The following is a 17,794-nucleotide window of genomic DNA, read 5'->3' as shown; positions in this document are numbered from 1 at the left end:
ATTCCGATCCCCGCGGGCCATGTCAAAGTATCGCCTACGGTTGCTTTCGAACCAACTGCACCGTTGCCCATACCGGACAACGATGGAGATATGAAGTTCTTAAGCGACGCTATTGGCAGTTACGTGGCATGGCCCACACACCTTGTTGCCCTCGAAAAAAAGATTCCCAAGGACAAATCAGTTACATCTCCCGAAAAGGTTTGTCACATTTATTGCCTAAGGTTTTTTATTTTTTCAGATTCAATAAACTAACATTTTACCTCATTTTTGTAGGTCCAAATAAATAAACCACCCCTACAGCCAAAAAAAGGCAGCAGACCTCAAAAATTGGAGGTTAATAGGGCTGCCAAACTACAAAGGCTGGAGGGTAATAAAGCTGCAAAACTTGCAGCAACAAAAAATCTGGATCGGGGAAAATCGGTCGCTGCTGCTGCTGCTCCTAATAAAAGTCAGCCACGCCTTGGTAAATACGGGGCGTGTCTTGACATCCAAATAAAAAGGAACATGGGCAGCAGCAACGATTCGCCCATTGTACAAATGAATCAAGACATCTTTGGAGATGAGTATATTGAATACCTCGAAAAGGAGCAAATGTACGATCTTCTCGAACATAAGGAGCTGAGTGTTACTGTAATCAGCTTGTACATAAGGTAAAAAATACTTTTAATTGCATTTATTTGTAATTAATTAAATGTATTGGTAATTAATCTAGTTTAAAATTTTCATTGAAGGTTTTTGTACGAGAAGGTCGTGTGCACGAGGAAACTGTCAAATAAATACTCATTCTTGTCTCCGCATAAGATGTCGATGTTCAAACTCGATCCAGACAATGTAAAACACTACATTGTAGATATGTTTTTAAGAAATAAAGAAAGTGATAAATTGTTCTTGGCACCATATAATTCAGGGTACGTAATTTTATCTTTTTTAATTGATGAGAATTTAATTTATTAGTTGTCTATAAACAAAATTGCTTAACCAATTTTTTGTTGTTGTAGGGCACATTGGGTGCTATTTGCAATCAATGCGGTCTCTGAAGTGATATACTATTTGGATCCCGTGCACGGCGATTACACCAATCACCCCGGAATAAAGAATATGCTCGACACGTAAGTAATATTCATTTATTTCTTACATATATATATTTATATATATATATATATAAATATATATATGTAAGAAATAAATGAATATTACTTACGTGTCGAGCATATTCTTTATTCCGGGGTGATTGGTGTAATCGCCGTGCACGGGATCCAAATAGTATATCACTTCAGAGACCGCATTGATTGCAAATAGCACCCAATGTGCCCTACAACAACAAAAAATTGGTTAAGCAATTTTGTTTATAGACAACTAATAAATTAAATTCTCATCAATTAAAAAAGATAAAATTACGTACCCTGAATTATATGGTGCCAAGAACAATTTATCACTTTCTTTATTTCTTAAAAACATATCTACAATGTAGTGTTTTACATTGTCTGGATCGAGTTTGAACATCGACATCTTATGCGGAGACAAGAATGAGTATTTATTTGACAGTTTCCTCGTGCACACGACCTTCTCGTACAAAAACCTTCAATGAAAATTTTAAACTAGATTAATTACCAATACATTTAATTAATTACAAATAAATGCAATTAAAAGTATTTTTTACCTTATGTACAAGCTGATTACAGTAACACTCAGCTCCTTATGTTCGAGAAGATCGTACATTTGCTCCTTTTCGAGGTACTCAATATACTCATCTCCAAAGATGTCTTGATTCATTTGTACAATGGGCGAATCGTTGCTGCTGCCCATGTTCCTTTTTATTTGGATGTCAAGACACGCCCCGTATTTACCAAGGCGTGGCTGACTTTTATTAGGAGCAGCAGCAGCAGCGACCGATTTAATTTGAAAACCATTAGAGTTAAACGAGTATTAAAAATAGGAAATCTTTTAATATCTCGGTTTACTTAATGTGTGTTTGAGAAAATCGTTTAAGTTAAACGAGTATTAAGAATGGCACTACGCGAAAAAACGGCTTTTACAGCGCTTTTTTTAAGCCATTTACAGCGCTTTTTCAAAAAAATAAGCGCTGTGGAAACGAGCGCTGTAAATGATACAACAGCGCTTTTATAAAAGCGCTATAAAACATGTAAATACAACGCGCGCTTGTTATGCACATTTTACAGCGCTTCTTCACAAAAAGCGCTGTAATATGCACCCCATTATATGAGTTATGGGTGTGCATTTTAGAGCGCTTGCATAAAAAAACGCTCTAAAATGCACACCCATAACTCATATATGGGTTGGCATATTACAGCGCTTTCTCAAAAAAGCGCTGTAAAATGTGCATAACAAGCGCGCGTTGTATTTACATGTTTTATAGCGCTTTTTTAAAAGCGCTGTTGTATCATTTACAGCGCTCGTTTCCACAGCGCTTATTTTTTTGAAAAAGCGCTGTAAATGGCTTAAAAAAAGCGCTGTAAAAGCCGTTTTTTCACGTAGTGAATTCTGGAAAAACACATTTCGAAAGTTTCATATTTATCAAAAAAAATTAAACTGTCATAAAATGGTATTTTCAATGGGGATGGGGGGTGGGAGGTATAAGTGGGGGGTTGCACGGTACAATTCTCGTATTTTAAATATTTAGTTAAAATAATATGGTTATAATCCAACTCATTTACAACCGGTTGGATATCTAATGTTTTATTATTTGATTTGAATTTTATCCGGTTATTATCCACTCATTTTATTTTTAGATTTAAACATTAAATTCTTTCTTGGAATCCTAATTCGTTTATCTAAATTTTAATTTACATACAACTTAAATTGAATTAGCAACATGTTATCTTTCTCTCATTAACGCAACAAAAAAAAAAGTTGTTTCTTCTCTAATTTCGACGACAATGAGGTAGCCATTATTCTTGAACCCCAACTCTGTTAATCCATTTATTTCTTCATTTTCTACATTTCAATCTCTTCCTAACTTAACAATACTTTGTTTTTTTTTCTGTCTCTCCATTTCTACAGGTATTAAGCTTTGTATCATTTTCATGACTTAACAAACTCTTATCTTTACAAACTCTTAACAAACTCTTATCTTTTCACAACCAAAAATCTATTTCCTACGAAAACTATTTGTCTTTTTTTTTTATATAAACTAAAGTTCATACCTTCAATTTTAAAATAACGCATAAAAATATAATTTAATTTTAATTACTTCATTTTGTACAAATTAGTCTTTTTGTCCATCTTAGACTTTTCTTTATATTTTCCTTTTGACATCTTATATAAGTTTAACCAATTTTTTCCTTTCATATTTATATTTTGTCAATATTTTATCCCGTAGTAACTCATTTATTGATTTCTCATCTTTTTTTTGTCTTCCATTTTACTTGAGGATGAATGTCAAATTTGGAGAGTGCTACTGGTTGTGGTGTAATATAGTGTATAAATTATAATTTACATACACGAATTATTGATTGGATTATATGGTGAGGATTTATTTAAGGTAATGAAAAGAAAAATATGCTCAAGCTTGCTCATAGTTTTGCCATCATAGTTTCATAATGCATCATATTCTGTAAATTAACAAGTTATATCAAGTTTTTCATATATAATATCAAAGTTTTCAAATCAATTAAAAAATAACGGAATTTTAACCGATTTGAGAAAAATAAATCAATTTTAAAATTGAATTTATCGAAACCGGTTATTTAATCATAACCGATTTTACAATCGGTTTTATAACTAATTTTAAACCAAAATATGTATTTGATTATAAACCTTAATCTATATATTAATTTTTAAATTAATATGATTTAATTTAAAATAAACAACCATACACACTTTTAATGTTGATGGTGGATGATATCGAGGCGCACTGGGGCCTATCTATATCCATAATGTAATATTATGCTTTTTGTGGTGCATTAGTACTTTATATTTCTTGAAATTCCATTGAGGGAGTGAGCAGGTGAAAAGAAAATTAATATATGTTAACATGATAATAAAACAGATCTAGAAATCTTGCCGAAATTATTTTAATCATACACACACCTAATAATGCGATGTTTTAACTCATCTCTTATATTTAATGTTATTTTATAAACCTTTCCACTCTACCATACTTCCTTATGAACACGTGATAATAAATCTCTCAAAATGGGTTAACCGATCTATTTATGATCGATCTTAACTAGGGGTGGACAAAGTTTAGTTCTGAACTAGAATCGTTTGAAAATTGAACTGAACTGATTTTCAGTTCGAAAAAATGAACCGAATTAGTTTCCAGTTCAAAAAAACGAACCGAACTGGTTTTACAAAATAGTGAACCGGTTTTTTATTTTGAACCGAACCGAACCGGTTTAACTTAGATTTTTTGTTCATATAGGCCAAATTTTACATAATTACCTCTAATTACTTATAAAAAAACAAATTCGGTTCATGTTTTTTGAAATAAAAACCAATTCGAAAACAATTCAAGTTCTTGTTTTAAAAAATCAGTTCGAAAACAGTTCGGTTCTCAATTTTTATAAATCAGTTGAGTTCAAAATCAGTTCGGTTCGGTTCGGTTCAGTTCAGCAGTTTGGTTCAGTTTTTGGTTTTTTTGAACACGCCTAATTTTAACGGGTTGAATTTTTTGGATCAATCTAAAAAGTCTTTTTTTAATATGGTCTGAAAAAAGAATTTACATAAGTTTGACTCTAGAATGACCTTAGACGGTTTGTTTTAACACGACTTTTTAAATGTTTTTAAAATTTGTTTGCAACTCTTTTAATTTGAAATTTTATGAGTTTTACTCTTGGGTCATGAATGCGTAAGTAGGTTGATTTCTTTAGGCCCAATTCTTTTTGGGTATGTGGCTTAATTTTACTATTTTTGTTTTTTATACTTATTTTGTGGGTTGCAGACTATCCGATACCCATGCAGGCTAGCCCAAATAGGCAATATGTTTATCTGAATCAGGCCAAAAAAACCTAGAAAAAATTAGATTGAAATTATTAGGCCCAAGCCCTATGTTTTAGCGGGCTGAACGAGTCTCCCCATATGGGTTAGTGCTAACAATGATAAACAAACAGAAACATAGAAATGAGGAAGAAGATAAAGAACCCCACTAGAGTTTCATAACCAAAATGAACAAATGCTCAAGGTAATAGAGTTACATTAAATATATATACAAGATAATAGAAAAGTCTAAAATACGTGTAATACTAATATATAATAATATTATCTAACATCTTCCCTCAAACTCACGATGCATTAACATGGAGCATCTAGAGTTTGTCAATTAAAAGTAGAAAACGTTTAATGTAATGTATCTTTGTGAATAAATCACCAATTTGTAAGGAAGATGAGAGAAATGGTAGAGTAACGATTCTATGTTGAAGATGATGACAAGTAAGATGACAATCAATCTCAATGTGCTTGGTGCGGTCATGAAACACCAAGTTATGAGCAATTTGAATAACACTTTTGTTATCGCAATGCACTGGAGTTGGCTCAGAAAAAGAGATACCCATATCATGAAAAAACCAATGCAACCAAATTATTTCAGTAGTAGTGGATGTCATATCACGATACTCAACTTCTGTAGAAGAGTGAGAAACAATGTCATGTTTCTTACTCTTCCAAGAAATAAGAGGGTCTCCAAGAAAGATACAAAACCTTGTGGTGGACATACGAATTGTGGTTTCACCAGTCCAATCAGCATCGAAATAAGCATGTAACTCCAATGATGACGAAGATGGAAAGAAAAGACTCTTAAATTGAGTTCCTAAAAGATAACGAAGAATACAAAGAACAATTGCCCAATGTACTGTAGTGAGAGAAACAACAAACTGACTGACAACATGAACAACATAAGCAATATCACGTTTGCTAATTGTAAGATACACCAAGCTGCCAATGAAAGTACGGTACAAAGTGTGATATGGTAAGCGAACATCATCTGATGGAGCATATTTCACATTCAACTCAAGATGAGTATATGTTTCTCTAATATTAGAAAGACGAGCCTATTCAAGAATGTTGGCAATGTACTTGGAATGAGAAAGAAGGTAGCCTCTAGGAGAATAGGCAACTTCAATTCCCAAGAAATAGAGAAGAATTTCAAGCCCTTCATCTCAAACTGATTGACTAACTACAATTTTAACTCATTAATTCCACTAATTGCATCATCTGTAATAATCATATTATAAACATACAAAGAAAGTATATGACCATAAGTGGTGGACCTTATAAACAATGCAAAATCATGTTCACTAGAGTGAAAACCAAGAGAAGTGATCACAATAGAAAATTTCTTAAACCAAGCTCGAGGAGCCTGTTTAAAACCATATAGAGTCTTTTTTAACTTACACACTTTCCCTTGATTATGAGAAAATCCTTGTGGAGGGACCATATAGACTTCTTCATGAAGCTCACCATTTAAAAAAACATATATGACGTTCATTTGGAAATATGCCACTGACGAATTGATGCAATTTCAATAAGAGTACGAATAGTGGTCATCTTGGCTACAAGAGCAAAAGTTTCTTCATAATCCAACGCATATTGTTGAGAGAATCCCTTAGCAATAAGATGTACTTTGTAGCGCTCAATTGACTCATCATGTTAGTTTTGAACTTCTATACCCAACGAGACCCAATAACACGCTTTCCAAGAGGAAGATGTACTAATTCTCAAGTATTAGTTTTGTGCAATGAAAAGAGTTCTTTTGCCATAGCATGCTGCCGAAAAGGATCAAGAATAACCTCTTTATGAAGAGGGCTCAGAAAAACTAAAAATATAGGTTAAGGAAGAAACAAATAAAGTTGAGTAAGTGGAATAGACAAAATCAAGTAATTGAGTAGACTTACAATGACGAGAGGGGTAACGAGGAGACAGAGACAGAGGATCAACATCACATGAGCTGGTTGGACAGTCGAGGGGACAAGAGGGATGTCATCATGTAGAGTAGTAGTATATGTCCTTCATTTCTAAACATTACAATCACTAGAAGCATTATCATTAGGACCAAACGAATCAATATGAAGTAGTTTAAACTTATAGTAATATGAGAAACAGAGTAAATAGGGATGTGCTCAAGAAAAACAACATTACAAGAAACATAACCGAGAAAAACACACATGACAGAAAGAGAAGACAACTTACTGCTCTATACTTGTAAACAAAGAACAAAATAAGTAAAACCAAAAACATTCAAAGAATAGTAATCAGGAATAGCAAAGCATACCATTTTTCAAAGGGAGACAAACCTGATATGACAAACGATGAAGTTCTATTAATAGCATGCACAACAATAAGAAACATTTTCCCCCAAAACTCACTGAGAACCGAAGCAGACAACAAAAGAGAACGAGCAGTTTCAATAACATGACAATGTTTCCTTTCAACAACTCCATTTGGTTGAGAACCGAGTATCAGTACAAGATGTCTGGTGGAGGGTGTCATCATAATTGATTCAAAGAATTTATGAGAAGTATATTCACCACTTAATCACAATGAAAACACTTTATAACAACATTATGTTGAGTCTTAACCATATCACAAAACATATGATAAATGTAAAAAATTTCATATCGATTTTCATAAGATAAAGCCACATTTGGTGAGAATCGGTCTAAACATCATAGTGAACTAAATAAAAAGGCGCATATGAAATAGAAACATTTTTACTAAACAGTGAAGCTGAAAATTTAGCAAGTTTACAATGACAACAATTTGGAATATCACCGGTTTGTAACTTTCCTAAAGCTCTAGTAGAAGCCAAATATTTTATTCTAGAAGCAGAAACATGTCCAAGACGAGAATGCCATAAATAAAAACTAGAAGATGAATAATTCAAGCGAAAACTAGATAAGTCAACAATGGTTGTTGAAGCTGTAGTATCTGGGACTCGTAGGTCATCCAAAACATAAAACCCCCCTCTGTCTATGGCTTGTCCCAATCAACCTCCGATTATGTGGATCCTACACACAACAAGAAGTGGAATAAAATATATTTGAATAATAGAAATCATATAGTTGACTAACAAATGGGAGACTTAGTGACATTAGGAATATAATAATCATAAGAAAAAGACAAGTTAAGCGTGGATACAAAACCTGCTAATGGTATAAGACTGCCATCAACAGTCATAATTGACAAATATGAGGTAGAATTCACAGACACAAAATATTTATCATCATATAGTGAGATGCTCTAGAATCAAGAATCCATATGGAATGAGATATACCTGACAGACTATAGGAGTTCCAACCTTTAGTAGATGAGGCAAACATGGCATGTGATTGAGTGGTAAAAAGTTTTTTGAGTTTTTCTTCAATATCAAATATTTGGGAAGCAGACTCGTATGAGTATACAAGAGAAAAACTAGAGCCAATGGTAGGAGAAGAAGAAACAACAACATTGACCGATGGACCCCTAAAATTATTCTTATGCGTTCTCCCCAATTTCGGACAATGTGTTTTCCAATGACCTTTTTCTTAGCAAAAAACACATTCATCATTACCAAGTCTAACTCTTTGATGAGATTTTCCTTTTTGAACCGAAGCAGCAAAAACAAAATGGAGGAGTTGAGACCATTCTCTTATCTAACACAACATAATAGGTCTTAAGTCTGATTTCTTCTGCCAATAATTCACTAACTATTGATTCAACAATAGAAAGAGAAGAACGATGAAAAATACCCCACGAAGGCCCTCACAATCATCATGAAAAGCCATCAAAAATCAAACCAGACGTTGCTCCTCTCTCTGATCAATGTATGCTTTGACAACTTTCAACTAAGTTGATTCCATAAAAGTCAGTTGATCCCACAAGTTAGTCATTGCCCAATAGAATTCCTAAAGTGTCATATTGTTCTACTTAAGGGTTCTAATATCACTTTTCAACTGATACCATTTTGCAAAATTAGATTGAACATGCAAATATTTCAATTGATGTCAAATCTCTTTAGAAGCATCATATTTTGCTTGTTGCACACCTATAGACATCTCAACAAAATTACTAATCCAAGTAATGATATTTGAATTACTAACATTCCATGTTTTCAAATCTTTTGCATATTTAACTTCATCATTTTTATCTGTAGGCTTAAGCGAAGTTGCATCAACATAAACCCACACATCTTTTCCAATCAATTTTTTTTTCATCACATAACTCCAATAAGAGTAATTATGTCCATTGAGGTAGACACTAGCAGCTTGAAGAGAGTCATTCTTAACACCAACCTTAACAAATAATGACAGGAAAATACGACAAACACAATCACTAAGACAATATAAATTTGGGATAATCTATCAATAGCAGAGTTAATCAGGAACCAAACAAAATCAAACCGAAAATGTAACTGTAGAACCACGCTAGAAATAGAAGAGAAAAATTATGTCAGAAACAAAGAGGCATAATCGGGTAGAAAACAGAGGGAGTAAAGTAGTACGGGCCACAAAATGGGTAGTATCAAAATCATTCACTTTACAGTAGATCGCAAAATCAGCCAAAGCTTTTTTATACCATGTTAACAATGATAAATAAATATAAACATAAAAGGGAGGAAGAAGAAGAGAGGAAGAAGAGAATGAACCTCACTAGAGTTTCATAACCAAAATGTACAAAAGTTCATGGTAGTAGAGTTACAATAAATATATATACAAGAGAATAGAAAAGTCTAAGATACCTTTACTACTAATATATAATAATATTATTTAACAAGTATGATATATCAACACTACGTGATAATGGCTTCCAAACTCTCCCTTTGGTTTGTATGAACTCTGTCCCACTTCTTGGGAATAAAATTTTCTAACTTTCTGGCGCCAAAGGCATTTTTCCTTTCAACTCTCTTTAAGCATAAGATTAATGTTATGGTCCAAATGACATAACCTACTTCTTCATCTCCCTCCTCCATCGTCTAAGACATTGGTACAACTGCAAGAACCTTGTCATTGCATAAACATCTCTATCCTAAAGAATAACTAACATCTAGAATACAACCAATGATTCAACAATGAAAACTGTCAAAACAACACCGCCACTATGTCGAAATAAACTATCGTGGAAACTAACACATCATATTATCCTTCTTGTTGTCGAACTCTTCCATTTCAATTTCGTCCTTCTGATATTCGTCAAGGTCGGTGATGTTGACGTTGGTCAAGACAGGTTGCACAAATAGGGCATTTACAGGAATAGAGAAGTATCGAAGAGGCATTTTAGTTTTAAAGCAGAGAAGAAAGAGGAAGTAGTTGTGGTGATGAGAAGAAGAGGAAAGAGGCATTTCAATTTCCATTTCTCATATTTTGTCCTAAAATATGAGGAACAAATAACTATAAGTCGAGATAAAATTATAGAAGAAATACATGGTAAATACCTACTAAAATTCTATAAGAAATAAACTTCTCAAATATATGATTTTTTTGGTACCATTTCTTGCTTAATAGGGACGACGGTGAGGCGTAAGATGGAAATACCCCATTTGAGAAACAAGATTTAAAGAAACCAATTTTATTGTTTGCAAGCATCGATTTAGGAAAAACCTCGACATTCATTTTTTCATTAAATCTAAAAGCATTTAAAAGGATAAAGATGAAGTTTTTATTGTTAGTCTAGACGCACAATGTGGTTTGAGTCGCAACCTTCATCTTATTCAACAACAATGAAGAGTATTAGGTCACGAGAGTGGGGAACAAATTGGAAATGAGAAAATGAACTTGTTAGGTCAAGAGTTATTTTTAATTAGAAATAATATAAACCGTTAATTTTAGTTAATTACTATTGGATAGTTAAAATTAAATGTTCTCATTTCTCATAATAAAGAAGTGTTCCAAAGCCACATCATTTGATGATGCATTATCCACTATGATTGTGAACACATTTCAAAGATCACATCCTTTTAAAATATCATTTATTTGGTTACATATGGTTTCACCTTTAGGGTTCAATACTATAGAAAAGCTTACGACCTTTTATGGTAATTCCAATCATTATCTATGAAATAAGTTGTGAGTGTTAAGTAACTTAAATTTTTGCAGACATCCAACAATCAGTTGTGAGTGCAACCCTTAAGCAATCAGTTCTAAAAAATCCTTTTAACCTTGCTTTCTCATCTAAATAAAGTTTAAAAAATCCCTAGGTATTGTATTCCTTGAATGGACTAGAAATTGTGGTTGTAAGTTTCTACATAGATGTTTGAAACCCTCCCTTTCAACAACTTTGAATGGTTGTTCATCTAGGTTTAGGAATATTGCCAATGCTATCCTATGCGCCTCAACATTAAACATATGGGTTGTTGCAGCCAAATTACCAACTTGTCCATAAATACTGGGGAAAAAAATAAACACAATTTGGTTGGACTCGTTGTTAATGGTTATGAATGTTTGGAATAAATCTTAATATGAGAAAAAAGGTTTGATGTTCCATGACTTTAAGGGTAACATAAATACTTTATACCACAATAGTTTCAAGCAGCTGTTGGATTTAGGTATTCAAGCTTAGGTAATTTGTTGAAGTGGTCCCATGTAGTGGATGTTTTTCTAATACCATTAACATTTTCCTTCATCTTCTTTGAAGGTCTAGGAGGAAAAGCAACAAACTCAACAACAATGTTTTGTGTCTAGTTAGTAGGTTGGCTACCATCAACATCACCTGTTGGTAGTGCATAAAGGGTGGGATTTACAATTCAAATATTATTTTCTTGAGTTTCAGTAAGTGTAGGATTTGGAATCAAATTTTGAGTAGATTGTTGCATCAATAAAAATGAAGCAGTCTTACTCAATAATAGAGAGAAATATTATAAGTTACAATTTTTTTTATGGTTTTATAAGTTTTAAAAGTCATTGATCAACAAATAAGCCCTGGCTAGCAAACAATTATAGAAGTAAAATGAAATGGGTATAACGAGAAGTTGATCTGGTTTGTAGGCTTATATAGTACATATATTTTTACTAAAACCGATCAGTTTTGGTTAATTTGTGGGTCATGTTTTTTTCACCCACAGTTGACAGCCCAAACCAATATGGACATGAGTCAATTTACTCGCTAAACCCGTGACCCATCCTTACCTACCATCACAAGGAAAACGCCATGTGGATCAATCGTGTTCGTTTAGGTTGCTTCATTCTGCCCAAGCCTAATTGATTGTTCTGTTGTCATATGGGGGAGATCATCTTTAATATAATGCAAATTTAATCAAATGCATAACTCGAATATTTAAATAAACTCTTATTTTCATCTCCAACAACATCAAATTCATCAAATAAAGAATGAAAATATGAGTTAATTTAAAGATTTAAGCTATGAAATTTGTATTATATTGAAGATGATAATTAATTTTATGGGTGTTGTTACAAAAATTTGATGAATTTTTTGAATTCATGTAAAAAGAAGGATAACATTGTTGACATTTTAAAATATAAAAGATTAAATTGTCACTTAAAATTAAAGGACCGCAGTGCTATTTAACCTTAATTTTATTAATTCTTAGGATTTAGTTGACGGGGTCTTATATCCAGGCAGAAAGGTAGTAGGGTGGGAATAGGCTAGGCTTTGAAAGGTCTGAGTCTGACATACGATTAATTTTTTAAGCCTAAGTCTGGCCTACGATCTATCATAGGCTTTTTTTTCTGGATGACCTGACTTTTTTAGAAGTCTAGCCTGATCTGAAAGCCTATTTAAAAGCCTTATTCACATTAAAATATTTAAATGTTATATTTTACATTTTTTAAAATAGGCTAAACTATGTCTCTATATAAACGGAAAACTAATAAAATTATAATTAAATCTAATAAAATAATAACTAACAAGTCTGCACTGCAACAACCTTCCAAGAAAAGAAAAGAAAAAAAAAATGAATCCATAATTAGTCTCTATACACATATCAAGCTACATGCTCTATCAATACCAATTTATATGACGCTCTATAAAATGTAAATAGAGGTAATAACTCAAGTCATTTCGCAAGGACTTCTGATATAATAATATTAACCAAATTGAAAGTTGAAATTATAAAAGTTTTTTTTTTAGATTTTTGTTTAACAGATGAGCAAAACGGTTAATCCACTGATTCAAGTTTCAGACCTATCACAGATTCTATCAATTAGTTTAATTTCTAATTTGTGATTTTATTCTTATTTGACTATAGAATTGATCAAACAAGCGTAATCAATGTTATGTGAATTCAGTTTCTTTGACTGGATTAAGCATCACAATCACCAAAATATTACAATTAGCGATCAAGCGTCGCAAAATTATAATTCAATTGAATTAGAAATTGAAACCAAATTCTATCAAATGAATTTAATCGATCCTATTGAAATTCAATTTAAGCAATCAGAATATCAATATAATCAAATAAACAGAGATAGAATCATGAAGCGAAATTGATAGTGTAACCTGAATCTCAAGGTGTTGATGAAACTTGGAACTCGTGGATTACTCTAATAAAATTAGTCTTCAATGAAATTAAAATAAAAAGTGTTTATTCCTTGTATCAATCTGAATCCTAAAATTTCATCCCTAGAAAAGAAAGAAAACTCCCAATATATAGTACTCGAGATTTAGTTTAGAAAAACAAGTGGTTCGCTATTTAAAATTATTGCAAAAGTTCAGATTACGAAATATGCAATTTACGCCCAGTAAAGTTCAGCATTGGGTTTTTATTCCAACCCAAAAGTTGTAGCTTTGATTTTTAGCTTTCCAACGCCTGCTTATATGCGCCAATCTGATATCGAGAGCTCAAGTTATGACCTATAGAGCGAGCAAGGATAAAAAATGTAAATAATAAAATTATAATTCAATTTCGACCCAAAGTTTGGAAACAAGCTAAAAAATTATTTTAAGCTATAAAGAGCTTTTAAAATACTAAATTAAAAAGCTAGAAACATGTGCCAAAATGCTATGATAACTCTACACATATCACATGATGGTCTCCACATACCAATACAAATGTACATATCTATATATATTAAACAAAAAAATGATTTTTCTAACAAAATGATTTTTAAAAAATCTGAAACAAACACCCTTTAAACCCTAAAAAATAATTTTTGGTTTCAAAGAATAGATTTTTTTTAAAACAAACGTACCCATTATTACCTCTCAAACAAATACAGAACGATTACTGAGTGATTGTCTAATTGAACGACTACCAAATATGGAACGACTATCGAATATGGAATCGCTACCGGCTATTGAGTGATTGACTAATTGATAGACTTTAAAATAGAAAATAATATTATTGATAAATAATAATGAAAAATAACATTAATAAATAATAAAACATATATATTCTTTTTATTAAATCGGTCAGATCAGACAATCACTCAGTAGTCGGTATTTGCTAGAAATAACGTGGCCTATTTAAAAATAAATATGTTTTAAAAATAACACGAGTCTAGCTTTTTTATTAAATAGGTCAGATCAAGCAAGACCATATGTAGGTCAGACCATAAATAGGTCATACAATAGGCCCCTGACGAACGACCTAGCCTATTCCCATCCATATGTAGTACTAGCTTGCTATATAATAAATAGTTAATTTGGTAGAAATTTTGTTTTACCTATCCAACATATTATTTATAGCAACAATAGGCAGTTTTAATCCTTTCAATCTAAACCTCCATCAATCTCTCTCAATCCTCTATATTTATCTTAATTTTATTTTTTTTTACTAATATTTTTAGTTTGGATTCAAAGTTTTTATTATAAAAATCATGCATGTAAGGTTTTACACAAATCTAAAATAATTTGATATATTATTGAGATATCAATATTAATGAAGTATGCACTTTTATTTAACACCGTTAATTTTTATGAGTTTCAATAACATATCAAATGTTTTTAAATTTGTGTAAAATTTTACTTACATGATCTATATGATATAAATTTTCGATCCAATAATAAAAATAAAAAAATTAAATAAAATTAAAAGAAATAAATTGGATTGACGATAATTGATTGAAGGAGATTTGAATTAAGATAATGTAAACTCATTCAGTAAGTAGTTTGAGCACAATAAAGAATTTGATGACACGAAATTCATGCCAATAATTGTAGGTTTTGGATATAATTTTATTCCTCCGTCCTGCGATAACAATTAGATTTGTAAAAAGAATTTGTTTTAAAAAAAATATCATTTTCAGTTTTCACTATCATTTAAATTTCCTTTTTATTATTGTACCTTTTAAATAATATTATGTACATCATTCAAAATTTATTATTCCTCCATTTTATATTTACGATAGTTGAAATACGCTCATTGCTAATAAGAATTATTTAGTGAAATCATTTTTCTTTCTTTCATTTACATTTTTTTTAATCTAGGTGAAATAGTTAAATGTTACTGTCATTGTGTAATAGAGAGAGTATTTTACAAAATAACACAATATGAAGAAACAATACTCTCTCCCTTACAATGAATATCATTTTATTTATTTTACACATATTAAAACTTTAACTAATAAAATAACTTTATTTTTCTTTCACTTTATATTTATGATTATTAAAATTATCAATAATTAAAAATGATAATTTGATAAAATCGTTATTCTTTCTTTTATTTTTTTAATTCATGTAAAACACTAAAATATAAACCAAATATATTTTAATTTTTAAAAAAGAATATCACATGTAAAAAATAAAGCCCGTACAAAAAAAGAATAGCGTCGTTACATGCAATCTTTTTTTACAAGCCACCGCTTGAAAACTGATTTTTAGATCAAAATATGTTTTGATAATATAAAAAAACTGTAAAAAAGTTACGGATTCAATTATTTTCTATAATAAAATTAATAGTTAATTATTTACATTGAGTAATTAAAAAAATTAAGAGAGGAGTAATAATTGGCTTAAGACTCTCTTCACTTTTTTTGTGATAATTGAGTGATGGGTACCGCATAATGCTAAATGCTAATTGCCAAACACGTTCGAGCGTTTGTGACGAAATACTTCCTGTCTTACAATTTAGCATCTCCTTTTCAACAAACAGCAACACGTCATTCTTAAAAACAAAACAACAATTCTTCGTGCCGACCTCGTAAATGTTACTAATAAACAACTTTTTTAGTCAATTAATAAACAATTCTTCACCGGCATAATGCTTAATGAATACCATTATATAAAATATATCCTTTATTTTAATATTTAAGTTATGTATAGAAAAATAAAGATTCTTTCCATTTTAAAGATATTAGCGCATTTGATATTTTACATATATTAAAAATTATATAAATAAATAAATAAATAAAAATTTAATTTTATTAAATTAACTTTTTTAATAATTTATATGTTATAACTGTACTTATATTAATTTCTGAATGCGTACAATCAAAAAAAAAATTTGATTGAAACAATCAAATCAAATAACATCAAATATAGTTTCATCAATATTCTCTATATCTTTTTTATTATTAATCTAATAATATGTACAATTTTTATTATGCACAATAAGTGTGCGTAAAAATAATATATCAAAAATATATTATAAATAAAAATATAAATGAAAATAAAAAAAACAATTTAATTCATGAATTATAAATAAAAATATATCAAATTACCCCAATCAAGAAAAGTATTTATTCAATACAGTAATAAAAAAAAAAAAGTTTATTGTTTAAAGTTCACTCTCTAACTAATAATAAACTGGATTATTGAAACTATAAAAAGTAAAATAGTTTAAATATGCAATTAGTCTCTACAAAATATCAAAAAATTAATTTTAGTCTCTTCAAAATAAATTTTTTAGTTTACGTTTCTGCAAAATTAAGGGCAAAACTTATTTACGACAGAGGGAGACTGCAACCACTCCAAAATTATGTCCCTAGTTCAACTTTCCATGATAGTGGTTCTTGTTATTTTTATCAGGTACTTTTAATACATCTAAAAATTAGAATTACTATTAAACTAAAATCAAATATCAATTGAAAATATTTTATATATAATCTATTTTATGTTGGTCCCCTCAATAAAACTTATCAAGATTCGTTATTGTGCTAAATGCAACCGTTTTTATTTAGTCCCTGATGCTTAAGGGGAGAATTTCTAGAGAGTTTGATCAATCAAGATGATGTCACATGTGTTAATCAACTTCGCATGAATATTAGATTATTTTGACGGTTGTGTGTTCTCTTGCATACTGATGATAGTCGACTGAAAATTTTAATAATATATATTTTTAGCATTTTTTAATTTTTCAAGTATATAAAATTATTTCATAAATTAGCATTTTTTATTTATTTATAAAAAAAATATATGAATGTTATTTTGAAAGAAAAAAATAAAATAGATTATAAGGACATATTTGTCATTTTATTATAATACAAATCATATCATTTGGTTATGTGTTGTGTATCAAATACTAAATATGGTAAATTAATCTTATCGAATTTGTTATCATGTGCATATCAAACACATGATATGATAACTCCTTATTATATCTATATCCTATCAGTCCATCAAATAGACCCTTAGTCTCTTAATGATTAAGTAATTAATGACTTTAATCAAAGAAATGTTAAGAGAGAGAACAACAATGATGTAAGATGGCACAAAGGTTTAAAGATATTTTAGTAATTTATCACTATTATTTTAATAATTTATTATTATTTAAAAAAATTAAAAATACAGAATATTGTAACCTCTGCCTGCTACCGAAAAGATCTGCCATTGATTTAGGTGAAGCTTTAGGGAGAGTAACATAAATTTAGACACAAATGGAACACAATACTGTATAAGTATATAGGAAAAGTGGAGCAAAAGAGAGTGTATGTGAAGGAGTCGCGTATATGTACAAAATAATATATAT

The 17,794-nt window shown here is 30.5% G+C and overlaps 1 protein-coding gene across 1 annotated transcript; it reads left to right on the top strand.

The window, feature by feature from the left end:
• Window positions 1-480: 480 nt before the first annotated feature.
• LOC140918826 (uncharacterized) lies at window positions 481-1,113 on the top strand. The gene is made up of 3 exons (XM_073363625.1): window positions 481-650; window positions 732-908; window positions 999-1,113. Exons 1-3 carry the CDS (start codon window positions 505-507, stop codon window positions 1,111-1,113), a joined length of 438 nt encoding a protein of 145 aa, XP_073219726.1. The 5' UTR covers window positions 481-504.
• Window positions 1,114-17,794: the final 16,681 nt, after the last annotated feature.

The sequence above is a fragment of the Cicer arietinum genome, chromosome 7, assembly GCF_000331145.2.
Source record: "Cicer arietinum cultivar CDC Frontier isolate Library 1 chromosome 7, Cicar.CDCFrontier_v2.0, whole genome shotgun sequence".
NCBI classification, from domain to species: domain Eukaryota; kingdom Viridiplantae; phylum Streptophyta; class Magnoliopsida; order Fabales; family Fabaceae; genus Cicer; species Cicer arietinum.
Note: the sequence above shows the minus strand (reverse complement) of the source record. Positions and strands in the feature narration are given on the sequence as shown.

Excerpts from the sequence above, each read along its gene's own strand:
- LOC140918826 (XM_073363625.1), top strand. The coding sequence starts at position 505 with ATGGGCAGCAGCAACGATTCGCCCATTGTACAAATGAATCAAGACATC. Across the intron at positions 651-731 it reads GTAATCAGCTTGTACATAAG|GTTTTTGTACGAGAAGGTCG; the intron begins GTAAAAAATACT and ends TTTTCATTGAAG. Across the intron at positions 909-998 it reads TTGGCACCATATAATTCAGG|GGCACATTGGGTGCTATTTG; the intron begins GTACGTAATTTT and ends TTGTTGTTGTAG.